We start from the raw sequence: 27,256 nt of genomic DNA on the forward strand, positions 1-27,256 counted from the left end.
GCTAGTTTTCCTGCCATTCTACACATAGAATGATAAGTAGCAGGTTCCAGGACAACCTAATAATGTAGCCATTGCGGACACAGTTAGCTTGGTCTCTACAGTACACACATGGTGCAGCTGCTTCTCCCTTCACCTCCTCACCTTCCCCCTGCCCTTTTCCTCATTAATATTGAGGGCTTTGAGCCTTGGAAGGAGGGAGGAAGGGAGGGGGAGGAGGGAGTTATGGACAAAGGGAGAGAAGGAGGAGGGGAGAGGGGGATGATGATTCCGTTAGGCAGGCAGGTGATGTAGCTAGCGAGCAATGCACAGGCGCTCTCTCTTTCTCTCTCTGAGGCTGCTTACTAATTTGAAAACAACACGCTGCTAGCAGCAGAAAGAGATAAGCGAGGGGGCTGTGTGTTAGTGGAGTAGAACGGACGGACAGAACAGCACCGGACATTGTCATGATTCTTTCTTTCTCTTTCTCTCCAGTCTCTGGAATGACTGTAATTGCTGTTGGTTGGTCAGTGTTGGGATTTGCAGAGGAAGGTGCCGTAGTGCAGATCTGCCTTGCCTAGGACAAGGAGGGACCGTCTCTCTGTTTCTAAGCCATATTACAGGAGGCACAGTTACTGCAGGTAATCTATCATTCTATCTATCCTTCTCTACCTCCACCTCTCCCTCCATCATTGTTTTCCATCATCTCCCTCCCTCTTATGTAACCATGGTCTTGTCTTCCATCTCTTCGTCCCCTCATCCTCTCTCTTCTCTTCCTACCCCAACTCCATTTTCTTCCATAATGGCTATGGGAACTGACAAGCATGTTCTCATGTAGCCAATGAAAGTAATAGATGTAAACATATTCATATTAATATTCATGTTTACCACAGAGAGAGGCTACGGCAGGCAGCCACACAGCCATATGAATATGAATAGCAGGAGACGTGTTTGTATTGTTCTGAGATAAATATGATCCACCCATCGCTATATCGATTGAATTGTCCCAAATATGTCAAAAAATGATTATATATTTGTTATTTTATAGCCATAAGATCTTATGGAATGAAATTATGGCAATGGATTTGGCATAACAACAAATATTGATTTATTCTCCAGTCAGTGTGCTAGCGTTTGTTTTTGCCAGTGTAAAATGGGGACAGCTATTTGGTTACATTGTATTAAAGGACATCTGATGAGATTCTGCGATTGTTTTTTTTTGGTCTTGGTGGTTTGTGGGTGTTTTGGCCCTAGGCAAGGAGCAAAACAGTGGTAGGTTAACACCACCATAACCTGGGTCCATTGGTGAAGGTCAAATGTCCCATTCACACACACATGCGTGCACACCATTACACTCACTGCATATACATTCACATGGGCATACACATACAAACATAAACAAACACGCAAACAAACTCATATTGTCACACTCAGCCATGATTTCACGGCAGTCTACCAGAACAAAATAATGTTCTGCTATTTTCAGTCTTTTCTTTGTATCTTCCTGCAAGATGTTCATTAGCACATGGACTAAGAACTAACAAAAGTTCAAAGCTTCTCATGTAGCCATGAAAAGCTGCAAATATCTCTTACTATATTTAATATATCTCCCATAAGCCGCCTCCAATGTCATTTTAGAGAATTTGGTAGTACATCCAAACTGGCCTACACAACCGCAGACCACGTGTAACCACACCAAGCCTGGACCCCCACATCCGGCTTCTTTATCTGCGGGATGGTCTGAGTCCAGACACCCGGACAGCTAATTCAATTGTGGGTTTGCACAACTAAAGAATTTCTGCACAAACTGTCAGAAACCGTCTCAGGGAAGCTGATCTGCATGCTCATCGTCAGAGATGTAACCGACTTCAGTGGGCAAACACTCACCTTCGATGGCCACTGGCACACTGGAGAAGTGTGCTCTTGACGGATGAATCCCGGTTTCAACCAGTGGGATTATGGTATGTGCATGCACAACGAACACAATTGTATTTTATCGATGGCAATTTGAATGCACATAAATACCATGACGAGATCCTTAGGCTCATTGTTAATGCACAGCCCCATGTCGCAAGGATATGTTCAAAATTCCTGGAAGCTGAACATGTCCCAGTTCTTCCAGCCTGCATACGTACCAGACGTCATCCACTGAGCATGTTTGGAATGATCTAGGTCGACGTGTATGAAAAGGCCAAACTTATCCTAAAGGCCAAACATTCCAACTTCGAGATGCTATATGAATACATATAATGGGGCAAAAAAGTATTTAGTCAGCCACCAATTGTGCAAGTTCTCCCACTTAAAAAGATGAGAGGCCTGTAATTATCATCATAGGTACACTTCAACTATGACAGACAAAATGAGAAAAAAAATCCAGAAAATCACATTGTAGGATTTTTAATGAATTTATTTGCAAATTATGGTGGAAAATAAGTATTTGGTCAATAACAAAAGTTTATCTCAATACTTTGTTATATACCCTTTGTTGGCAATGACAGAGGTCAAACGTTTTCTGTAAGTCTTCACAAGGTTTTCACACACTGTTGCTGGTATTTTGGCCCATTCCTCCATGCAGATCTCCTCTAGAGCAGTGATGTTTTGGGGCTGTTGCTGGGCAACACGGACTTTCAACTCCCTCCAAAGATTTTCTATGGGGTTGAGATCTGGAGACTGGCTAGGCCACTCCAGGACCTTGAAATGCTTCTTACGAAGCCACTCCTTCGTTGCCCGGGCGGTGTGTTTGGGATCATTGTCATGCTGAAAGACCCAGCCACATTTCATCTTCAATGCCCTTGCTGATGGAAGGAGGTTTTCACTCAAAATCTCACGATACATGGCCCCATTCATTCTTTCCTTTACACGGATCAGTCGTCCTGGTCCCTTTGCAGAAAAACAGCCCCAAAGCATGATGTTTCCACCCCCATGCTTCACAGTAGGTATGGTGTTCTTTGGATGCAACTCAGCATTCTTTGTCCTCCAAACACGACGAGTTGAGTTTTTACCAAAAAGTTCTATTTTGGTTTCATCTGACCATATGACATTCTCCCAATCTTCTTCTGGATCATCCAAATGCTCTCTAGTAAACTTCAGACGGGCCTGGACATGTACTGGCTTAAGCAGGGGGACACGTCTGGCACTGCAGGATTTGAGTCCCTGGCGGCGTAGTGTGTTACTGATGGTAGGCTTTGTCGCTTTGGTCCCAGCTCTCTGCAGGTCATCCACTAGGTCCCCCCGTGTGGTTCTGGGATTTTTGCTAACCGTTCTTGTGATCATTTTGACCCCACGTGGTGAGATCTTGCGTGGAACCCCAGATCGAGGGAGATTATCAGTGGTCTTGTATGTCTTCCATTTCCTAATAATTGCTCCCACAGTTGATTTCTTCAAACCAAGCTGCTTACCTATTGCAGATTCAGTCTTCCCAGCCTGGTGCAAGTCTACAATTTTGTTTCTGGTGTCCTTTGACAGCTCTTTGGTCTTGGCCATAGTGGAGTTTGGAGTGTGACTGTTTGAGGTTGTGGACAGGAGTCTTTTATACTGATAACAAGTTCAAACAGGTGCCATTAATACAGGTAACGAGTGGAGGACAGAGGAGCCCCTTAAAAAAGAAGTTACAGGTCTGTGAGAGCCAGAAATCTTGCTTGTTTGAAGGTGACCAAATACTTATTTTCCACCATAATTTGCAAATAAATTCATTAAAAATCCTACAATGTGATCTTCTGGATTTTTTTTCTCATTTTGTCTGTCATAGTTGAAGTGTACCTATGATGAAAATTACAGGCCTCTCTCATCTTTTTAAGTGGGAGAACTTGCACAATTGGTGGCTGACTAAATACTTTTTTGCCCCACTATACTCAGAGGCTTCCCTGCAGAAAATAAGGGTGGGTATGATGGGAGACAAAGAGACAAAGAGAAAGAGGAAGGACTAAAGATTAATGTCTGTCTTTTGATGAAGTGGCACTTTGCTAAATAATGTGATGAGAGAAAGGAAGAGGCTTACACAATCTTGTTTTAAATGGATTCCTTTCCACGACACTCCCTGGCTATATGCAAAGATCCAGGAAAAACGTTAGTACATTTAGCTCTCACTCCTGTAATTGTACTGCATCAGAACTTGGACTGACACACAACTTTCATCAAACAGTCTTCCACAAGAATCAACTGTTGTTGTTAATTTTGTACAGATCACTCCATACTTACCAGGATAGTAATAACAAGAATTACATACAGAGTAATTCATCATTGAGGATGTCTGATAATTATAGCTATATGACCTCATGATTTAAGTGTTTAGGATTTTCACTTAAGTTGGTTAGTGTCCATCTTGAACAATGTTTCCCAAATGTCATGGTGCTTAGTACAATCTTGCAGTGAAACTAATTTACCACAGCGATAAAATCTATAATTAGCACATTGTCTAAATTTAGGGCTAGCTATGCCCTTTCTTTTGTTGAGTATCGCTCTTAAGACAACATAACTGGTGGACACTGTAGTGTCTTTATAATGACTGTCAGTCCCTGAATCCCTTTCCTCATCAATGAAATCCCACCAGTATTGCTTAATTAACCATTTTGGTTCCCTGGGGGACTGGGTCTTTCCTGGTCCAGCTGAGTCCCTTCCTCTTTGTCTGGGAGTGACTTTGCCATTTCAGACGTGCTACAAAATGTCTATGTGTATTTTATTGGTAAATATCCAATTGAAATTACTCTAGATAACTGATGTGTGAATTTATCATATAATCAGGTATTTTTACTCCAGCCCAGCACTAACACACCTGATTCAACTAACCACCAAGCCTTTGTTTGTTGAATCAGATGTGCTACTGCTGATGTAGCAGATGTCCGAATTATCACTACTGTCTTCCTGAGACCTGAAGTACTGGTGCTGGTGCTGGGACCCAGAAATTCTTTGTCTTTTCTGGGTCAGTGGTATTGACAGTGTTTCTGGAGTATGATCTAATGACTCAAATTGAAAAAAGCAATCCCCTGTAAAGTCCATGTTATTTTCAAATGTTGGTCTCTTCCTTCCCTATGCTAGGGCTTCTTTCTCTGTCATTGACTTGTGATTGGGGACACCCACCATGGAGGCCCCGCTTGTGTGCCTGGATGAGGAGTTCGAGGACCTCAGGCCCTGCCGGGTAGAGGACATGCCCCTCAGCCGACCCCCTTACAGCACAGTCTCCCTGACCCCCATCACCCGTGAGGACTTCTCTGAACTGGAGAACTTCTCTGAGATGATGAGTTTCAAGTCCATGGAGGACCTGGTCAACGAGTTTGACGAGAAGCTGAATGTCTGTTTCCATAACTACAACACCAAGACGGAGGGCCTGGCCCCCGTTCGCAACCAGTCTCACACCGAGGAGGACGAGGAGCGGCTGCAGGATGAAGAGTAAGTGTCGGCCACCACCTTTGTGTTTTTTAAGCTTAAGTCTGACCTCAGCATAAAGGGTCTGTGCTTTTGTGATAAGAGTTTAAGATACAAATGGTGTATCACAGGGGAAGTGATTTTTCACTTCATCTGCTTACCTTTTGAGTTGTACAATGCACCCCAGTAATCTTTTTGATAATATGGCACATTCTTTGCAGCAATCTTTTGAACAAAGCATTGGTCAATGCTTACTTGTTTAGGGAGTCCATCATGTCTGATGATGTCTTCCTCTTCTATCTTCATACTGCATACTTTTGTGACTGTACAATCCTATTCATAAGGCACACTATTTCCTGCAAACAGAGCATGTAAAGTCTGGGTATGGTGTGAAAGGAGCAGCTATGAACACTACACGTATTCATTCATTACAGTTTAGATAGCTGTGATGACTTGTGGTATTCTATCAGCTAAACAGAGCATTGGCTGATATACCACTACTGTTATAAAAATACCACTGGATAGCTCATGACCCAGCACTCAGATCCTGATACTCAGCCCACCTCACAGCGACCAAATCACCCACCAGCAGAAAAACACAAACCACCCGTGTGACCCTGCCCACTCCAGCAGTCCACAGCCGGTATAGGCCTTGAATTATTAAATGTATTTTTGAACGCTCTTTTGGTCTGTCGCTGCCTCTACCAGCAGGCAGCTAGCACTCCCATTCGCCAACAGCCTCTGAAGCAGAAACACAGACATTCTCGCATTGGGTGGAAATAAACCCTCTTGCTAAAAATAGCTTGGTTGTAGGTGCCCTTGGGTATGCCTATTGAACCATATTCAGAGTACATAGGACCGAAGGACAAAGTATTGATGATATACAATGATATACAAATTTGTATGTTGGGGATGCTGTTGTTAGCACCCCTACATGCTAACAACAGCATCCCCAACATACAAACTTGTATATCATTGTATATCATCAATACTTTGTCCTTCGGTCCTATGTACTCTGAATATGGTTCAATAGAATTCCACAAGTCATCACAGCTATCTAAACTGTAATGAATGAATAATGACCTTGTTTTGCATTTGATGATCTACTGTATTCTACATTACACTGCAGCGTTAGAAACTGCATCATACGATGTTTCTGATTTGAATGTTTTGAAATTGGTTCCCCTATCCTTATCCTTGTAGTGATGCAATGAATATATACACACATTTATCCAAGCAATATTTTATCTAGCCAAATGTGATAGTTTATAGATTATTTATGTTATGCAACACAGTTGATGGAATGACCGGTTCAATCTAAAGGCCAGATTAGCTAAAGGTTTGCAAACATATGGGACAGTGCTGTACCAGCTAGTTCCTGTTTGGCAGATGGAGAGATGTCTGGTGTGTGGGTGTTTGTGTGTGTGTGTGGGGTATGGATGCCATGCCAAGCTGGGTGAAAAACACGGAAAGGGAGAGTTCTACTCTGGTCATTTTCACAAGGCTAAAGCCTTGATTGGACCGAGGATCTTATAGTTCGAAGAGAACTTGCACAATGCTGTAAGGGGCTGTTTTTATCTATACTTATTCAAATTGTACACCTGTAAAAAATGTGTAAACTGTGAGTTTAGATTTTATTGTTAGTTGACTGTGTGCATTGCAGCCTGGACTGCAATGGGGAGGATTTTGATGTGCATTTCGATTTGATTAATTATGTTGACAAGTTCAGGGACATCATTTTTGAGAGACCGCCCAAAACAGAGGGAAATAAAAGAGCAACAAAAGAGAATAGAGCACAATAATGTGATGTGAACATCTCTTCCTCTGCATTCACTGTCTGCAAATGTTCAACGGAACACTGATAGAAGAAAATGGCTGCAGATATACAATTGACAATTTCTAGCAAATTTGATTTGGGTAGAGGGTCATCTAGGTCCTCTTCGATGTAATCCATCCTCCTCCTCAATTTGTTTTAATCACAAACCACCACTGAATTTGGGATTATTATGCCCCCCCAAAAATGGTCTGTTTCCTGATAATTACAGCCTTGAGGACTGATAGTGTTTTGTGCTGTGTTGTGTGTGGGATGTCCTGACTGTTTCAGCATTGGTGACTGAGTGTTTGTCTTGTGCCGGATTATATGAGATGCCCTGTTGCAATGTTGGTGGCTAAGTGTGTTTGCATCTCCTTTTTTGTGTGTGCATTTTTACAGTGTATTTTTGTTGTGTTGCAGTGTTGGTGACTGAATGTGTGTTTGTTTATGTCCATGTTTCAGTGTGTGGGATGCGCTGATGGATAACTACGTCCCTTCCTCTGTCTCCAGCTGGGAGAACCCCAACTCAGAGGGATTCAACGGCAACCTCTCCGATCAGGAGGTAACGCCCTCCAATATACTCCAAAATACTTTAAGGTCATCGGAAGAATCATGTTTCTCCATTTTCCAACCTCCTTTCTTCTCAACTGGAAAGACAACATTCTGAGCCAACATCTTGGAAGTACATTTTTTCATTAGATCTTTAGACTTTTATTTGAATGGATATGTTTGACTGACTGCAGTGTGTTCTTTAGTGAGGCAATGTGGGAGAACATGCTGTAAGAGATCAACGTTTTAGCAAACGTGCAAGCTAGAGTGTGTCGTGCTTGTGGTGCTAACGTTACCTGACCTGACACCAAAAATCAAGGCTGAGCTGCCTTGATTGCATGCTACTTAGTATCTGTCAATCAACCCCCCTCCTCCTACACCTTCTCTCCCTCTCCTCCTCTAGTCTGCTCTCACATGCAACTGCAGGCACTGGGTCAGGGCCAATACGCAGACAGACAGTCCCCAGCAGGAAGCTACTGTATAAGCGACTCTCCAAACAGTAGAAAGCATTCCATCAGCATTTACCCTTCCATGCCCCCGGTTTAGTTTATTACTGATTGAGGCAAATGGCATAAAAACAATGCGCATCAAAAGCAATCAAGTAGAAAACAGACAGTCAATGGACAATAGATATATTTGGGGCAATTTGAGTCTGACTAAGCACAACCCAAACACTTTCAAATTGGCTTCTAAAGTCGAGGGTAGTAAATTGTATTTTGAGATGAAGAGCAGAGAGGGGGATAATGGGGTCATATTTGGGCCATGTTCACTAGCTCCCTAAATGCCAATGCTAATAATCTAAAGATAAATCCAATATAGGTGAATGGCTTTTCTGTACTCTTATTTATAAACCTTGTTTCCATGGTTTCTGTTTCCAATACTAAGAAGTTAAGCTACTTTAGCACTAATGTGGCTGAATGGGTTTCCATGGTTTCATTCGTTCTCTCTTGTATTCTACAGATTCATGAAAAAGAGGAGGAGGAGATGAACGAGAAGAACGACAATGCCAACTGCCTGAGCGAGGAGCCTCTCCTCACTGCTGATCAGGTGACTACAGGCACATATACTTCCTGTTATCCAGAGGACTTGGTAGGACTTCCAGTTAAGTACTGAATATTACTGGGTTTAGTTAAAGTAACTGTCCAGTCTTTCCAGATTTCTATGAAATATGACCTATAATTATTTACAACACAAGTTAAAAAGTTTTCCTTAAAAGAAAATGGTAATAAGTATGTTAAAAAGCAGCTTTTCTGTGCTGGAATGGTGTGGGCGTACCCAACAACAGAATGGTGTAGGAGTATACCGGTCATTCAAAATATTAATCAAAGTAGACCGCTTATTGACAATCATCCTCTATGGGGAAGTAGCAAACATTTTTTTAAATTGTCTGTTTGAGATGTGGGTTTTTCTCCAATTTATGCTTTGGCCACAAATACGAATAAAAGTTGAGTCAACAACATTATTTTGGAATGAGTTAACAGAATATTAACTTTTAAATGTGAGATTCTCTCTGGACAGTTACTTTAATCTAATTTAGACTAATTTAAAACATACAAAAGAAGAATACATTAACTCCCCCATATACTATAATAATAGTGGTTAGAAAGGCCAAGTCAATTTAGGCCAAGGCTAAATGTATAGCAAGACTATTTATTTCAAGTAGCTCCCTTCTGCATTATAGCATAGGCTACTGCACATTCATCTACCTTACCTCCATCTCTCTCTCTCCAAGGTCATTGAGGAGATAGTTGAGATGATGGAGAACTCTCCGGACCCTGGTGAGACAGAGGAGGATGACGAGGAAGAGAGTGGACACTCCTCACCCAAGACCAACCCATCCCTTCTGGAAGAGATCAGACAGCTGTCCCAGGCCGCCAATAACAACATGTCTTCTTATGAAGGTAAGTGTACAAAAACTAAGGTTGACTGAAGGGTTAAACACCAAATCACATTTACCAAGGAGTTAAATGAACATTTTAGCAATTCAAGGTCCAATTGAGATTTTCATTGGAGTTGTGGACAGACACTTTTTCCTAATTCTATTTCCTGTTTATACAACAGTGTGTAAAAAGAAAGTGACCTTTGACCGATCTTGTAGTGGTTAAAGATGTGCTCTATGAGCTGTGACTGTATCACTGAGTAACCTTGTCTGAGACAAAAATATGTAAAGTTGTTTGAGTTAATGGCTAGGGTTTAGCTCAGTAGGCTAACGCCCGGCTTATTGGACTTTGATTGGGTGAGGGTTCCTAGTTCAGACAATGTGGTTGTCTTATCAGTTTACCTGAGTAAATATCTGGAACTTTCATCAGTCTTCAGCCTCTATGGTGAATATAGGATGAATAACTGGACAAACCTGCAGCAGGCATTTTTCGTATGAGTCGATCATTTCAGAGGGCCATGTCACACACTCAATATGGTTCCCTGTGGAAAGACATTGTGTGACCATGTGGCTCTCCTGCATGAGACACATTTTTATTTGTCCTGCTTGGTGTGTGTTTGTGTGTGTTTACTTCCAAAAATAGTAGTAATATTGGACAGTATCACCCACAGTCACAGAAACAGTCAAAGGCCAGTTCCGCTCCTCAGAATTTAATGTCAAGACTAATGTAAAACGTCATAGGTGACATACGGGTGATATCATCCCATTTTCCTCCCATTTATGTAGTCAATTCATATACTGTATGCAGTAGCGGTGCATGGGTAACATCACTGGGGAAGCCAAGCCCACCCCCCCAATAAAGACATTACAATCTATGTGTTGTGATAATTGCATTGTTTGCTCTATAACCTGTTAATTCATATGCCTTGCAACCGTGATATATAGGCCTTATGGCCGAGAAATAAGAAGACACAGTGGCCAGAATAAATACAACCACACCTTTATTTTATCACAAAACCAGATAGCAATCTCTGTCCAGTGAAGTGGTTCCAATCCAGGCTGTATCACAACCGGCCATGATTGGGAGTCCCATAGGGCGGCGCACCATAGGCCCAGCGTCGTCTGGGTTTGGCCGGTGTAGGCCGTCATTGTAAATAAGAATTTGTTCTTAACTGACTTGCCTACTTAAATAAAGGTTAAATTAAAAATAAAACAAAAGGCCACAAAGGATATTGCATGTAGAGTAACAGACAGTTACATGACCTACAAGCAAGTTAATGTTTCCGACATTTTCAGGCCACTAAACAACTATTGATTTAGGACCTCAGAGAGTTACTGCAAGTCGCAAAGAAAACAGCAGCTGCCTCCACTATTCCAGCACCATTTTAACTTCAACATTTCAACATCATCAAATCACATCTACTTAGTCTAATAGAGTAACAACTAAAAGATACCCCAAAAATCTTTTGTTCAATCCACGTAAGCTAAATGTGATGTGGCTGTCCATGGTTCTGATTTATGTGTGTGCGTGCGTGTTCGTGAATGTAGAAAAACATTTTGACTCGTAGAGAAATTCCAATGTCATCCTTCTCTCTTTCATGTTGAGGAAACAGTCAATCACAGTCTGTCATACCTATACACACTTTTTTTGTTTATTGTCCTAGGCTACCTGGCTAAAATGCTAGCTCGCTACCCTAACTTTCATTCATGGGAAACGTTAGCTAGTTAACATTAGCCTTCTACATCTAGCTACATATTGAACTTCCATCCTCCCAGGTCAGGGGCACAACAATGTATGAATTAATGGTTGGATCAGAATCATTGTTAAAGTCATTGGCCAGTACGGAGAATGAAGTAAAACCACAAGTCCAAATCTCTATTTCCATCCATGGCTAATTTAGGAAAAGGCCGATTTTAGCTAGCTGGCTAGCTAGCCACCGGAGGACAACAACACAACGAGGTGCAACAGTTTAAGTATGCTCTGAATGGGATTTGATAAGAGTGACGCCAAATCCAAGCTGGCTTCCCTTGACACTTTTTCTGGTGCGCCAGGACCATTCACAGTTGAGCTCGCTCAGTTTAGCTCAATGCTGATTGGTACATTTTTTATACTTTTTTTTGTCAAGGGAGGCTAGATACTCACTGGCTTCCCTTGCATTCAATGCTACGGGCGGCAACAATGTCATACTCGTTTGAACCAGACAGCATCAGTTTGATGGCCTACATGTAGAGAGACAGAGGGGCGCTGTTTCGCTCGCTTGGATGCTTTCTCCTTTAAGATACATTCAGCCTCTTGTGAATTGAAGTACAATTTATGAAACACAGAGAGACAAAATAAATATTTGTATTATTATTATACATTTTTATTATTGGTCCAAAAAATTGTGAAGCCTGGCTTCCCATGGCATCCATGAATACACATCAATTCAATTCCTGCACTTGAGGCCTGAAGTGGTACTGGGCTCATATTCATAAAGTGTCTCAAAGTATGCTGATCTAGAATCAGTATTGCCTTTTATATCACAATGAATATGATTATATTGACGGGGGGAACCTGATCCTAAATTAGCACTCCTACTCTGAGATGTTTTATGAATACAGGCCCAGGTTTCCTTTTTCCCAAGCAGTTTATGTCATTGTGCTTTGTCCCTCAAGGAAAGCAATTTGATATCCCTTCTACAGTATATAACATTATGCATATTGAATCTCTGTTCACCTCTATGTACAATTAGCCTGGGCCTAGATCTATTAGTAACAATGACCGTAAGAGTTGACAATACAGCATTTGGAATCAACAGGCTAATGTAGCATAGCTCCATACCTGGTTACAACCATTGTCTCCTCCCTTCTCCCTCCAGACCTATGTCAGTTTGCCTGGGTTCAGATCTGTCTGTTTGTGACAATGACCATAGGATTTGGCTATTCAGCTCATGCAGAGCGGGGCTCCAGGCTAATGTAGCTCTATACCTGACCTCCATGCCTCTCTCTCCCTCCAGGCTTGAGTGTAATGCCCAGCTCGGCCCTGGTGGAGCTGCTGTGCCGGGTGGAGGCGGCCATCAGAGAGTACTCCGAGGAGCTGGTCACCCAGCTGGCGCGTCGTGACGAGCTGGAGTTTGAGAAGGAGGTGAAGAACACGTTCATCACGGCCCTCATAGAGGTGCAAAACCGCCAGAAGGAACAGCGGGACACGGGCAAGCGCAGGCGCCGGGTCGACAAGGGCCTCAGTCTGCAGGGTAACGCGATAACCACGACTGTGATTGGTGGAACACCTACTATGATCAACGCCTGCACAGACTCCAAGCCCGCCTCCATGCCTACGAAGGTTAGCACTGAGGAATTGACACATACCAATGTTGTATGATGATGATGGTGTTTGTATCCAAATCAAATCAAATCAAATTTGAGTCACATGCCCCTAACCAACAATGCAGTTAAAACAAATACAAATAAGAATAAGAAATAAAAAGAACAAGTAATTAAAGAGCAGCAATAAAATAATAATAGCAAGACTATATACAGGGGGTATCGGTACAGAGTCAATGTGTGGGTTAGTGGTTAGTGCCCTTAGACGAACCATCAAACAAGCAAAGCATCAATACAGGATTAAGATTGAATCTTACTACACTGGCTCTGACGCTCGTCAGATGTGGCAGAGCTTGAAAACTATTACGGACTACAAAGGGAAACCCAGACGCAAGCTGCCGAGTGACACGAGCCTACCAGACGAGCTAAATGCCTTTTATGTTCGCTTCGAGGCAAGCAACACTGAAGCATGCACGAGAGCACCAGCTGTTCTGGATGACTGTGTGATACCGCTCTCGGTAGCCGATGTGAGCAAGACCTTTAAACATTAACGAAGCCCCGGTGCCAGATGGATTACCAGGACGTGTACTCGAAGCGTGCACGGACCAACTGGCAAGTGTCTTCACTGACATTTTCAACCTCCCTGACTGAGTCTAATACCTACATCTTTCAAGCAGACCACCATAGTCCCTGTGCACAAGGAAGCGAAGGTAACCTGCCTCAATGATTACCGCACTGTAGCACTCAAAACTGTAGCCATGAAGTGCTTAGAAAGGCTGGTCATGGCTCACATCAACAGCATGCTCCCGGATACTCTAGACCCACTCCAATTCACATACCGCCCCAACAGATCCATAGATGACGCACTGCACACTGCCCTTTCCCACCTGGACAAAAGGAACACCTATGTTAAAATGCTATTCATTGACTACAGCTCAGCGTTCAACACCAAAGTACCCACGAAGCTCATCACTAAGCTTAGGATCCTGGGACTAAACACCTCCCTTTGCAACTGGATCCTGGACTTGCTGACGGGCCGCCCCCAGTTGGTAAGGGTATGTAGCAATGTAGCAATGTCTACCACGCTGATCCTCAACACTGGGGCCCCTCAGGGGTGTGTACTTAGTCCCCTCCTGTACTCCCTGTTCACCCACGGCTGCATGGTCAAACACGTCTCCAACACCATCATTAAGTTCCGTAGAGGATCCTCGTCAGTAGAGGATGGCTGGTTGTTCTTTAAAAGTAATTTCCTCACCATCTTAGATAAGCTTGCCCCTTTCAAAAAAATGTAGAACTAAGAACAAATAAGGTCCTTGGTTCACTTCAGACCTGAAGGCCCCCGACCAGCACAAAAACATCCTGTGGTGGACTGCACTAGCATCGAATAGTACCCGCAATATGCAACGTTTCAGGGAAGTCAGGAACCAATACACACAGTCAGTCAGGAAAGCAAAGGCTAGCTTTTTCAAACAGAAATTTGCATCTTGTAGCTCTAACTCCAAAAAGTTTTGGGACACTGTAAAGTCCATGGGGAACAAGAGCACCTCCTCCCAGCTGTCCACTGCACTGAGGCTAGGAAACACAGTCACCACCAATAAATCCACGATAATTGAGAATTTCAATAAGCATTTCTCTACGGCTGGCCATGTTTTTCTCCTGGCTACCCCAAACCCAGCCAACAGCTCCGCACCCCCTGCAGCTACTTGGCCAAGCCTCCCCAGCTTCTCCTTCACCCAAATACAGATGGCAGATATTCTGAAAGAGCTGTAAAATCGGGTCATGTATAAATCAGCTGGGCTAGACAATCTGGACCCTCTCTTTCTGAAATTATCCGCCGCCATTGTTGCAACCCCTATTACCAGGCTGTTCCATCTCTCTTTCGTATCGCCCGAGACCCCTAAAGATTGCAAAGCTGCCGCGGTCATCCCCCTCTTCAAAGGGGGTGACACTCTAGACCCAAACTGTTGGGACCTATATCCATCCTGCCCTGCCTTTCTAAAGTCTTCGAAAGCCAAGTTAACAAACAGATCACCGACCATTTCGAATTCCACCGTACCTTCTCCGCTGTGCAATCCAGTTTCCGAGCTGGTCACAGGTGCACCTCAGCCACGCTCAAGGTACTAAACGATATCATAACTGCCATTGATTAAAGACAGTACTGTGCAGCCGTCTTCATCGACCTGGCCAAGGCTTTCGACTCTGTCAATCACTGTATTCTTATCGGCAGACTCAACAGCCTTGGTTTCTCAAATGACTGCCTTGCCTGGTTTGCCAACTACGTCTGAGATAGAGTTCAGTGTGTCAAATCGGAAGGCCTGTTGTCCGGACCTCTGGCAGTCTCTATGGGGGTACCACAGGGTTCAATTCTCGGGCCGACTCTTTTCTGTGAAAATATCAGCGATGTTGCTCTTGCTGCGGGTGATTCTTCAATCCACCTTTACGCAGACGACACCATTCTGTATACTTCTGGCCCTTCTTTGGAGATTGTTAACAAACGAGCTTCAATGCCATAAAACACTCCGTCCGTGGCCTCCAACTGCTCTTAACTTCTTGGTGACAGGGAGGCAGTATTGAGTAGCTTGGATGAATAAGGTGCCCAGAGTAAACTGCCTGCTACTCTGTCCCTGATGCTAATATATGCATATTATTAGGAATATTGGATAGAAAACACTCTGAAGTTTCTAAAACTGTTTGAATTATATCTGTGAGTATAACAGAACCCATATGGCAGGCGAAAACCTGAGAAAAATCCAACCAGGAAGTGGGTAATCTGAGATTTGTCGTTTTTCAACTCTTTGCCATATTCCAATATACAGTGTAAATGGGGTCATATTGCACTTCCTAAGGCTTCCACTAGATGTCAACAGTCTTTTACTATGAAGGGGGAGAGAATGAGAGGGGATTGTGCCACATGCTCGTGAGGCGCGTTCACGAGAGTTAGCTCTCGTTCCATTGCTTTTCTACAGACAATGAGATTCTCCGGTTGGAACATTATTGAAGAATTATGATAAAAACATCCTAAAGATTGATTCTATACTTAGTTTGACAATTTTCTACGACCTGTAATATAACTTTTCGAACTTTACGTCCGACGTTCGGCTGGACCTGAACGAGCGTTTGGATTTGTTTACCAAACGCCCTAACAAAATAAACTATTTGGACATAAATTATGAACTTTATCGAATAAATCAAACATTTATTGTGGAACTGGGATTCCTGGGAGTGCATTCTGATGAAGATCATCAAAGGTAAGTGAATATTTATAATGCTATTTCTGACTAATGTTGACTAAACATTATGGCGGATATCTTTTTGGCTGTTTTGTTGTCTGAACGCTGTACTCAGATTATTGCATGGTTTGCTTTTTCAGTAACGTTTTTTTAATCTGACAGCGGTTGCATTAAGGAGAAGTATATCTCTAATTCCATGTATAACACTTGTATTTTCATCAACATTTATGATGAGTATTTCTGTAAATTGATGTGGCTCTCTGCACAATCACTGCATGTTTTAGATGTAAAATGAGATTTTTCGATATAAATATACACTTTAGCGAACAAAACATACATGTATTGTGTAACATGAAGTCCTATGAGTGTCATCTGATGAAGATCATCAAAGGTTAGTGGTTAATTTTATCTCTATTTGTGCTTTTTGTGACTCCTCTCTTTGGCTTGAAAAATGGCTGGGTTTTTCTGTGACTTGGTGGTGACTTAACATAATCGGTTGTGGTGCTTTCGCTGTAAAGCCTTTTTGAAATCAGCCACTGTGGCTGGATTAACGAGGATTTTATCTTTAAAATGCTGTAAAATACTTGTCTGCTTGAGGAATTGTAATTATGGGATTTTTGTTGTTTTGAATTTGGTGACCTGCACTTTCACTGGCTGTTGGCGAGGCGGGACGCTACCGTATCACATGTCCCAGAGAGGTTAAACGCTAGTAAAACCAAATGCATGCTTTTCAAACGATCGTTGCCCGCACCTGCCTGCCCGACTAGCATCACTACTCTGGACGGTTCTGACTTAGATGTGGACAACAACAAATACCTAGGTGTCTCGCTAGACTTTAAACTCTCCTTCCAGACTCATATTAAACATCTCCAATCCAAAATTAAATCTAGAGTCTGCTTCCTATTTCACAACAAAGCCTCCTTCACTCACGCTGCCAAACATACCCTTGTAAAACTGACTATCCTACCGATCCTCGACTTCGGCTATGTTATTTATAAAATAGCCTCCAACACTCTACTCAGCAAACTGGATGCAGTCTATCACAGTGCCATCCGTTTTGCACCAAAGCCCGATATACCCCCCACCACTGCGACATGTATGCTCTCGTCGGCTGGCCCTCGCTACATATTCGGCGCCAGACCCACTGGCTCCAGGTCATCAATAAGTCTTTGCTAGGTAAAGCTCCGCCTTATCTCAGCTCACAGGTCACCATAACAACACCCACCCGTAGCAAGCACTCCAGCAGGTATATCTTACTGGTCATCCTCAAAACTAACACCTCATTTGGCCGCCTTTCCTTCCAGTTCTCTGCTGCCAATGACTAGAACGAATTGCAAAAATCGCTGAAGTTGGAGACTTATATCTCCCTCACTAACTTTAAGCATCAGCTATCTGAGCAGCTTACCGATCACTGCAGGTGTACACAACCCATCAGTAAAAAGCCCATCCAATCTATCTACCTCATTCCGATATAGTTTTTATTTACATTTTTGTTATTTTGCACACCAGTATTTCTTCTTCCACATCATCATCTGCACATCTATCATTCCAGTGTTAATTTGCTAAATTGTGTCGCACTGCTTTGCTTTATCTCGGCCAGGTCGCAGTTTTAAATGAGAACTTGTTCTCAACTGGCCTATCTGGTTAAACAAAGGTGAAATATAAAAAATACATTTAAAAAAGTTTGCTGACCACACTACAGTTGTAGGCCTGATCACCGACAACGATGAGACAGCCTATAGGGAGGAGGTCAGAGAACTGGCAGCGTGGTGCCAGGACAACAACCTCTCCCTCAATGTGAGCAAGACAAAGGAACTGATCGTGGACTTCAGGAAAAGGCGGGCCGAACAGGCCCCCATTAACAGGGCTGTAGTGAAGCGGGTCGAGAGTTTCAACTGCCTTGGTGTCCACATCACCAATGATCTATCACGGTCCAAACACACCAAGGCAGTTGTGAAGAGATCATGGCAAAAAGATTTGGCATCGGTCCCCAGATCCTCAAGGTTCTACAGCTGCACCATCGAGAGCATCCTGACCGGTTGCATCACCACCTGGTATGGCAACTGCTCGGCATCTGACAGTGAGCTGCTACAGAGGGTAGTGCGTGTGGCCCAGTACATCACTGGGGCAAGCTTCCTGCAATCCAGGACCTATATAATAGGCGGTGTCTGAGGAAAAAACAAAATTGTCAGAGACTCCAGTCACCCAAGTCAAAGACTGTTTTCTCTGCTACCGCACAGCAAGCAGTGCCGGAGTCGACTGTCTTGATGTGCTTGGACCATGTTAGTTTGTTGGTAATGTGGACACCAAGGAACTTGAAGCTCTCAACCTGCTCCACTACAGCCCCATCAATGAGAATGGGGGCATGCTCGGTCCTCCTTTTCCTGTAGTTTTCTGTGTGTGTGTGTGCATGCGTGTATCTGTCAACACACAGGCATGCACACACACACATGCATGTGGGCTTAATGTCCATACACATCCATTTCCAAGTCAGACAGCTCTCTCTCTCCCTCACACATCAACATGGATAATGGACCGAGAGGTCCTAACTAACTGAACTTACGGGAAGAACAGACCGAGTACTCACAGAGGAAGTGACCATAGGTTCACTTACAGTAACAGCTAGGGTTGCAAACGCTCTGAAATTTTCCATGGGAAGTTGAGCCCAGGAATTTGGGGAATTTTTCTTAAATTCCTCAAAAGTTAGCTTATAACAGTGAACCTTTTTTTGTAGGATACACAAGGCAGTTCTAGGTCTTGTGGCATATTTTGGTTAAAATATCCACATTCAATGGAATTACAACCCTCTGCATGCACAGTGCATTCTTCCATCACATGTGGAGTGCACTCTTCCCTCACATGTACAGCTGATGCTCAAGATCTTGCACACTAATGAGATGCTATTGAGCCCACACTACTACACTGTCTGAGCCAAGGACTACATGCTTTCTGGTAAGTTTTGATAACAATTCTGGGTGGGGTGAATATATTTTAAACGACATGCATGATTTTTTGTTAACTAGTAAATAGTAGCCTACAGCAAAGTGTGTTTAAATCATTTCTAACTTGTTAACAATTTCTGCTAGTTAGTTTTTTCTACCATGTGAGTTTTAGCTTGCTTTAGCCTGCTAACTGAGGAGTGTTAATTCACCTGTTTCATCTTGAAACATTTATCTTACAAAGGAGTTGTTTAATCTAAGTGCTTAACTATTTATCTGTACATGGAATTATATTTGTTTGTGTTTTTACAGGAAAAAATCCTAATCTTTACAGGAGAATGCCACGGGCTCTATCTGATGTGTGGAGACATTTCACTGCAGCTAATGTAGAAGGAAAAGCTGTGTACATTTGCAAATACTGTGACAAATAATATGTGAAGAATGCAACAAAGATGCAGAATCATCTGGCCAAGTACATAAAGTTCCCTACGTGCTCACAACAAGCAACCTCTGACAAAAGTCCCTATTCTTCTATTTGAGGTGAAAATGATCAATTGGACACCTTATTGATAGCAACAGCTCTTGGTCCTCCTGGAATGAGAAGTGTCTTTGACTCAATGGAGGAACGTAGTCAGAGAAATGCTGATGAATGTCTTGCTCGAGCTGTGTATGCAACTCGTGCACCTCTGATGCTCACAGGCAATGTGTATTGGAAGAGATTTCTGAATCTTCTTCACCCAGCATACACCCCTCCAACCAGACATGCTTTGTCTACTAATTTGCTGGATGCCGAGTTCAAGTGAAGGCCAAACAAATCATAGAGAAAGCAGACTGTATTGCATTCATCTCTGATGGGTGGTCGAATGTTCGTGGGCAAGGAATAATTAACTACATCATCTCCACCCCTCAACCAGTATTCTATAAGAGGACAGACACAAGGAACAACAGACACACCTGTCTCTACATTGCAGATGAGCTGAAGGCAGTCATCAATGACCTTGGACCACAGAAGGTATTTGCACTGATGACAGACAATGCTGCGAACGTGAAAGCTGCTTGGTCTAAAGCTGTGCTGTGCTGCTCATGCATTGAATCTGCTCCTCAAGGACATTATGGCACTGAAAACAATGGATACACTCTACAAGAGAGCCAAGGAAATGGTTAGGTGTGTGAAGGGTCATCAAGATATAGCAGCAATCTACCTCACCAAGCAAAGTGGGAAGAACAAGAGCACCACATTGAAGCTGCCCAGCAACACCCATTGGGGTGGTGTTGTCATCATGTTTGACAGTCTCCTGGGAGGTAAGGAGGCTCTCCAGGAAATGGCCCTCTGCTGATATGGACAGCCCCATCAAGAGGATCCTCCTGGATTATGTATTTTGGGAGAGAGTGGTAAGCAGTCTGAAACTCCTGAAACCTATAGCAGTAGCTATTGCAAGGATTGAAGGAGACAATGCCATCCGGTCTGATGTACAGACTCTGCTTGCAGATGTAAGAGATTATGTCATCACTACTGTGTCTCGCCACCTTGGCCTGGATGAGGGCAAGGTTCTTGGCAGTCTGGCGAAGTACACTTCCAAGCAAGGGCTTTGGGATGGCAGTCATGCAAACATATCTCACAGCCACCTGGTGGAAGGGACTTTGTGGATCTGAGGCCCTTTCCTCTGTTGCCTCCATCATCCTCCAAATCCCACCAACATCAGCCGCCTCAGAGTGCAACTGGTCCTTGATTGGGAACACGCACACCAAAGCACGCAACAGGCTAACCTATACAAGGGTTTAAAAATTGGTGGCTATCCGGGCAAATTTGAGGATTTTTGAGCCTGACAACGAGCTATTCTCAACAAGGTTGAAAAGTGACAGTGGAGATGAGGCCATCAGATGTCTGATGTTCAAGAGGTGGACATTGAGGAGGTCCAGGGAGAAGACATGGAAGCCTGAGAGGAAGACAACCAAAGCTTTCGTTTCTAGACTATCATTTTACAGATGTATGTTGCAAACATTTTTGGGAGATGTGATGGATCATTGAGGATCATTCAATATTCCCTACTATTTTCTACATTGTAGAATAATAGTGAAGACATCAAAACTATGAAATAATACATTTGGAATCATGTAGTAACCAAAAAAGGGTTAAACAAATCAAAGTATAATTTATATTTTAGATTCCAGAAAGTAGCCACCCTTTGCCTTGATGACAGCTTTGCACACTCTTGGTATTCTATCAACCAGCTTCATGAGGTAGTCACCTGGAATGCATTTCAATTAACAAGTGTGCCTTGTTAAGTTAATTTGTGGAATTTCTTTCCTTCTTAATGCGTTTGAGCCAATCAGTTGTGTTGTGACAAGGTAGGGGTAGTATGCAGAAGATGGTCTTTCACCAAATAGGGCTAAGTCCAGCTCAAATAAGTGAAGAGAAATGACAGCCCATTCTTACTTTAAAACATGAAGGTTAGTTAATCCGGAAAAATTCAACAACTTTGAAAGTTTCTTCAAGTGCAGTTGCAAAAACCATAAAGCGCTATGATGAATGAGATCCGCCACAGGAAAGGATGACCCAGAGTTAACTCTACTGCAGAGGATAAGTTCATTAGTGAGTTACCAGACTCAGAATTCTGTGTTGAGACAGAATTGCAGCCCAAATAAATGCTCCACAGAGTTCAAGTAACAGACACAACTCAACATCATCTGTTCAGAGGAGACCGTGTGAATCAAGTCTTCATTATCGAATTGCTGCAAAGAAACCACTATTAAAGGACACCAATAAGCAGAAGAGACTTGCTTGGCCAAGAAACACGAGCAATGGACTTTAGACCAGTGGAAATATGTCCAAATTTCTGTGGTGTACGATGGTGTTGAACGTTGAGCTGTAGTCAATGAATAGCATTCTCACATAAGTGTTCCTTTTGGTGTTGATGTGAGCCATTACCAACCTTTCAAAGTACTTCATGGCTACGGACGTGAGTGCTACGGGTCTGTAGTCATTGAGGCAGGTTGCCTTTGTGTTCTTGGGCACAGAGACTATGGTGGTCTGCTTGAAACATGCTGGGATTATAGACTTAATCAGGGACATGTTGAAAATGTCAGTGAAGACACCTGCCAGTTGGTCAGCACATGCCCGGAGCACACGTCCTGGTAATCCGTCTGGCCCTGCAGCCTTGTGCATGTGATCCCACAGTCGTCCGGAACAGCTGATGCTCTCATGCATGCCTCAGTGTTTCTTGCCTCGAAGCGAGCATAGAAGTGATTTAACTCGTCTGGTAGGCTCGTGTCACTGGACAGCTCTCAGCTGTGCTTCCCTTTGTAGTATGTAATCATTTGCAAGCCCTGCCACATCCGACGAGCGTCGGAGCCGGTGTAGTATGATTCAATCTTATCCCTGTATTGACGCTTTGCCTGTTTGATGATTCGTCGCAGGGCATAGCAGGATTTCTTGCAAGCTTCCGGGTTAGAGTCCCGCACCTTGAAAGCGGCAGCTATACCTTTTAGCTCAGTGTAAATGTTGCCTGTAATCCATGACTTCTGGTTGGGGTATGTACGTACAGTCACTGTGGGGACGACGTCCCCGATGCACTTATTGATAAAGCCAGTGACTGATGCGGTGTACTCCTCAATGCCATCGGAAGAATCCCGGAACATGTTCCAGTCTGTGATAGCAAAACAGTCCTGTAGTTTAGCATCTGCTTCATCTGACCACTTTTTTTATAGACCGAGTCACTGGTGCTTCCTGCTTTAATTTTTGCTTGTAAGCAGGAATCAGGAGGATAGAGTTGTGGTCGGATTTACCAAATGGAGGGCGAGGGAGAGCTTTGTACGCGTCTCTGTGTATGGAGTACAGGTGATCTCGAATTTTTTTCCCCTCTGGTTGCACATTTAACATGTTGATGGAAATTTGGTAGAACTGATTTAAGTTTCCCTGCATTAAAGTCTCCGGCCACTAGGAGCCCCGCCTCTGGGTGAGTGGTTTCCTGTTTGCTTATTTCCTTATACAGCTGACTGAGTGCAGTCTTAGTGCCAGCATCTGTCTGTGGTGGTAAATAAACAGACACGAAAAGTATAGCTGAAAACTGTGGCCTGCAATTTATCACAATTTACTCTACTTCAGGTGAGAAAAATCTAGAGACTTCCTTAGATTTCGTGCACCAGCTGTTGTTTACAAATATGCACAGACCGCCCCCCCTCGTCTTACCGGAATGGTGACACGCACTTCAGGGCAAGTCCGAGGAGCAGGCAGAGGACGTACCAGACTGGGGAGACGCACTAGAGGCCTGATGCGTGGATCTGGCACAGGTGGCACCGAACTGGTGACACGCACTTCAGGGCGAGTGCGGGAAGCTGACACAGGACGTACCGGACTGGGAAGGCGCACTGGAGGCCAGATGCGTGAAACCGGTGCAGATGGCACTGAACTCGTGTCACGCTCTTCAGCACGCCTGTATGGCATCATTCTCCAAGGGCTCTCTATGGTCAGGGTGTGACACTAATCTACTACACTGCTCAAAAAAATTAAGGGAACACTTAAACAACACAATGTAACTCCAAGTCAATCACACTTCTGTGAAATAAAACTGTCCACTTAGGAAGCAACACTGATTGACAATAAATTTCACATGCTGTTGTGCAAATGGAATAGACAACAGATGGAAATTATAGGCAATTAGCAAGACACCCCCAATAAAGGAGTGGTTCTGCAGGTGGTGACTACAGACCACTTCTCAGTTCCTATGCTTCCTGGCTGATGTTTTGGTCACTTTTGAATGCTGGCGGTGCTTTCACTCTAGTGGTAGCATGAGATGGAGTCTACAACCCACACAAGTGGCTCAGCTCATCCAGGATGGAACATCAATGCGAGTTGTGGCAAGAAGGTTTGCTGTGTCTGTCAGCGTAGTGTCCAGAGCATGGAGGCGCTACCAGGAGACAGGCCAGTACATCAGGAGACGTGGAGGAGGCCGTGGGAGGGCAACAACCCAGCAGCAGGACCGCTACCTCCGCCTTTGTGCAAAGAGGAGCAGGAGGAGCACTGCCAGAGCCCTGCAAAATGACCTCCAGCAGGCCACAAATGTGCATGTGTCTGCTCAAACGGTCAGAAACAGACTCCATGAGGGTGGTATGAGGGCCCGACGTCCACAGGTGGGGGTTGTGCTTACAGCCCAACACCGTGCAGGACGTTTGGCATTTGCCAGAGAACACCAAGATTGGCAAATTTGCCACTGGCGCCCTGTGCTCTTCACAGATGAAAGCAGGTTCACACTGAGCACATGTGACAGAGTCTGGAGACGCCGTGTAGAACGTTCTGCTGCCTGCAACATCCTCCAGCATGACCGGTTTGGCGGTGGGTCAGCCATGGTGTGGGGTGGCATTTCTTTGGGGGGCCGCACAGCCCTCCATGTGCTCGCCAGAGGTAGCCTGACTGCCATTAGGTACCGAGATGAGATCCTCAGACCCCTTGTGAAAACATATGCTGGTGCGGTTGGCCCTGGGTTCCTCCTAATGCAAGACAATGCTAGACCTCATGTGGCTGGAGTGTGTCAGCAGTTCCAGCAAGAGGAAGGCATTGATGCTATGGACTGGCCCACCCGTTCCCCAGACCTGAATCCAATTGAGCACATCGGGGACATCATGTCTCGCTCCATCCACCAACACCACGTTGCACCACAGGCTGTCCAGGAGTTGGTGAATGCTTTAGTCCAGGTCTGGGAGGAGATCCCTCAGGAGACCATCCGCCACCTCATCAGGAGCATGCCCAGGCGTTGTAGGGAGGTCATACAGGCGCGTGTAGGCCACACACACTACTGAGCCTCATTTTGACTTGTTTTAAGGACATTACATCAAAGTTGGATCAGCCTGTAGTGTGGTTTCCACTTTAATTTTGAGTGTGACTCCAAATCCAGACCTCCATGGGTTGATAAATTTGATTTCCATTGATAATTTTTGTGTGATTTTGTTGTCATTACATTCAACTATGTAAAGAAAAAAAAAATAATAAAAATATTTAATTCATTCAGATCTAGGATGTGTTATTTTAGTGTTCCCTTTATTTTTTTGAGCAGTGTATATACATAATAACTCCGTATAAGCTGTATGAATGCATAGAGAAATGTTATAATGTATTTAGAATGCTGTCTCATAGAATTATGTCTCATAGCCGTCTCATTTAGTGTTACTAAATCCGTGTTGTGATGACAGAGGGTTGTTGTTACTCACTGCTAGTGATTGTCTGTGTTCCAGCGGTTCAGTATGGAGGGACTCTCCAACATCCTGCAGACAGGCATCAGACAGACATTTGGCAGCACAGGGATGGACAAACTGGTCAGACACTTAAGCATTTACAGCTCTTAGCCACCAAGTATATCAGTGTGTTAAATCTACAATGAAGCATGTGGGTTCAACACTGCTACATTACTTCCGTAACTGTCTCTTTTGTCTTCATTGTTCAGTATCTAAACACGGTAATTCCATATGAGAAGAAAGCAACTCCTCCAACTGTGGACGACCTTCAGATGATCACTAATAGTAAGTAGGCAGGGAAATAAAATGTAATGCTGAGCTAATGGGTCGTTTTCCTAGTTTGTTTTTTGCCCAAGCACTACACATCTGATTCAAATAATCAAAGCTTGATGAAGAGTTCATTATTTGAATCAGCTGTGTAGTAATAACCAAAACGTGCACTCATTAGGGTCCCCAGGACCGAGTTTGGGAAACGCTGTCTGAAACACACAAATTTACCCTCAAAGTTAGTTTTGTTCAGATAGTCTGGTACAAACCTAATTTTCTATTTGGTTAGTCTGTGTCCCATCTGTTAGGCAACTTGTAAGTCAATGCCTACAATGTTCAAAGAACAATGCCCTGCAGTGCTATACTCAGTGCTAAGAGCCACCTTGCTTTGCTTTTCTCCCCACAGTTCTTTATGCCATGAAGGAGGACAGTGAGAAGGTGCCTACACTGCTAACTGACTACATATTGAAAGGTAACTAATGCTTTATTAGGTTTAGAAACACTTAACATTGCATAGGTATAACTCTAAGTGTAAGGGAATAACTCATTGAAAAGCATTTACAGTATATTGTCCAAGTAAGGGTCAACAAAAGTGGAAAGTACAACAGCTGTTTGGTTCTGCTTTTGTTCCCGTCAGGGGGATTGGTATATCTCACTCACTGCCTGTATTCTAATGGCACTAAGCTCCCCTGAGGGAGCAGAGCCTAACGCCAAGACCACGAGTTGTCATCTATTTTCTAATAAATGGTTAAATGAATGTGAGTTTCCTGTCTGAACTTATGTCATGTGAAAGGGGGCTGTAAAGAAATTAAAATAGGCTAATGATAACGTTTAGCTAATATGATAGTTGACAAAGCATATAATTATAACGATGATTGAAGTATCCCTAATTAACCACAAAAAAATGTCTCCAGTGCTGTGTCCTACTTAAAGAATTCAAGCCATGGGCTGCTGTCTGACGGAGACTTCGGAGGAGACTCCAATCTGGCAACCCTCCACCCGTCCAAGCTGCATGAGCTCCCCCCGCTTTCATTGTCAGCCATGGACCGTTACCATCTAAAACACTGTACCTTACTCATCTAATAAAACTACTCCTTTTTGCTGAGCTCACCTTGTCCTTCCTGCACACTAAGATCCATCCGGAGCCAAAATGGCGGTCTCCTGAATACTACTGTATGGGGCCACTGTACCCCCACTGACAAACTGATCTCTATTCAGAGCATGACAAGCAAATACTGTCCAGTGACCACACAGTTATACAGGGATGAATTTGTTTTGTTGAACAATTTTTACAGAGATGATTTGATGTTGTTATGAGATATTCACACGGCTAAGTTTTACTTCACTACACCTCAGGCCCAAAGGGGTTTGGTTCTGATGCCATTTTGTCTGTAGACCCAAATGTCACATTGTAAAGATTATAGAGGAGTTCTGGGTTCAAGTCCAGGCTCTGTGGCAGCCGGCTGCGACTGGGAGAACCATGGGGCGGCGCACAATTGGCCCAGCGTCGCCCAGGTTAGGGGAGGGTTTGGCCGGCAGGGATGTCCTTGTCCCATCACGCACTAGTGACTCCTGTGGCGGGCCGGGCGCAGTACACACTGACACGGTCGCCAGGTGTACGGTGTTTCCACCGACCCATTGGTGCGGCTGGCTTCCCGGGTTAAATGGGCATTGTGTCAAGAAGCAGTGCGGCTTAGCCGGGTCGTGTTTC

At 43.8% G+C, this 27,256-nt stretch overlaps 1 protein-coding gene across 2 annotated transcripts; it reads left to right on the top strand.

The window, feature by feature from the left end:
* The first annotated feature begins 260 nt into the window (after positions 1-260).
* On the top strand, positions 261-26,650 carry LOC115136010 (fasciculation and elongation protein zeta-1-like). 2 transcript variants are annotated; one of them, XM_029671329.2, is made up of 10 exons: positions 261-617; positions 5,011-5,361; positions 7,613-7,712; positions 8,660-8,746; positions 9,432-9,600; positions 12,575-12,900; positions 25,279-25,359; positions 25,488-25,563; positions 25,952-26,017; positions 26,460-26,650. In XM_029671329.2, the coding sequence occupies exons 2-10, from the start codon at positions 5,054-5,056 to the stop codon at positions 26,474-26,476; spliced, it is 1,230 nt and encodes a 409-aa protein (XP_029527189.2). In that variant the 5' UTR covers positions 261-617; positions 5,011-5,053; the 3' UTR covers positions 26,477-26,650. The 2 variants fall into 2 exon arrangements, with proteins under 2 accessions (XP_029527189.2, XP_029527190.2); XM_029671330.2 differs by having other exon boundaries at positions 7,661-7,712.
* Positions 26,651-27,256: the final 606 nt, after the last annotated feature.

Source organism: Oncorhynchus nerka, linkage group LG10 (genome assembly GCF_034236695.1).
Source record: "Oncorhynchus nerka isolate Pitt River linkage group LG10, Oner_Uvic_2.0, whole genome shotgun sequence".
NCBI lineage: Eukaryota > Metazoa > Chordata > Actinopteri > Salmoniformes > Salmonidae > Oncorhynchus > Oncorhynchus nerka.

What these genes read in the sequence shown, in the direction of transcription:
- LOC115136010 (XM_029671329.2), top strand. Translation starts at nt 5,054, where the DNA reads ATGGAGGCCCCGCTTGTGTGCCTGGATGAGGAGTTCGAGGACCTCAGG. An exon ending in GCAACCTCTCCGATCAGGAG is followed by an intron (nt 7,713 to 8,659) that starts GTAACGCCCTCC and finishes TGTATTCTACAG; the next exon opens with ATTCATGAAAAAGAGGAGGA. An exon ending in GCACAGGGATGGACAAACTG is followed by an intron (nt 25,360 to 25,487) that starts GTCAGACACTTA and finishes TTCATTGTTCAG; the next exon opens with TATCTAAACACGGTAATTCC.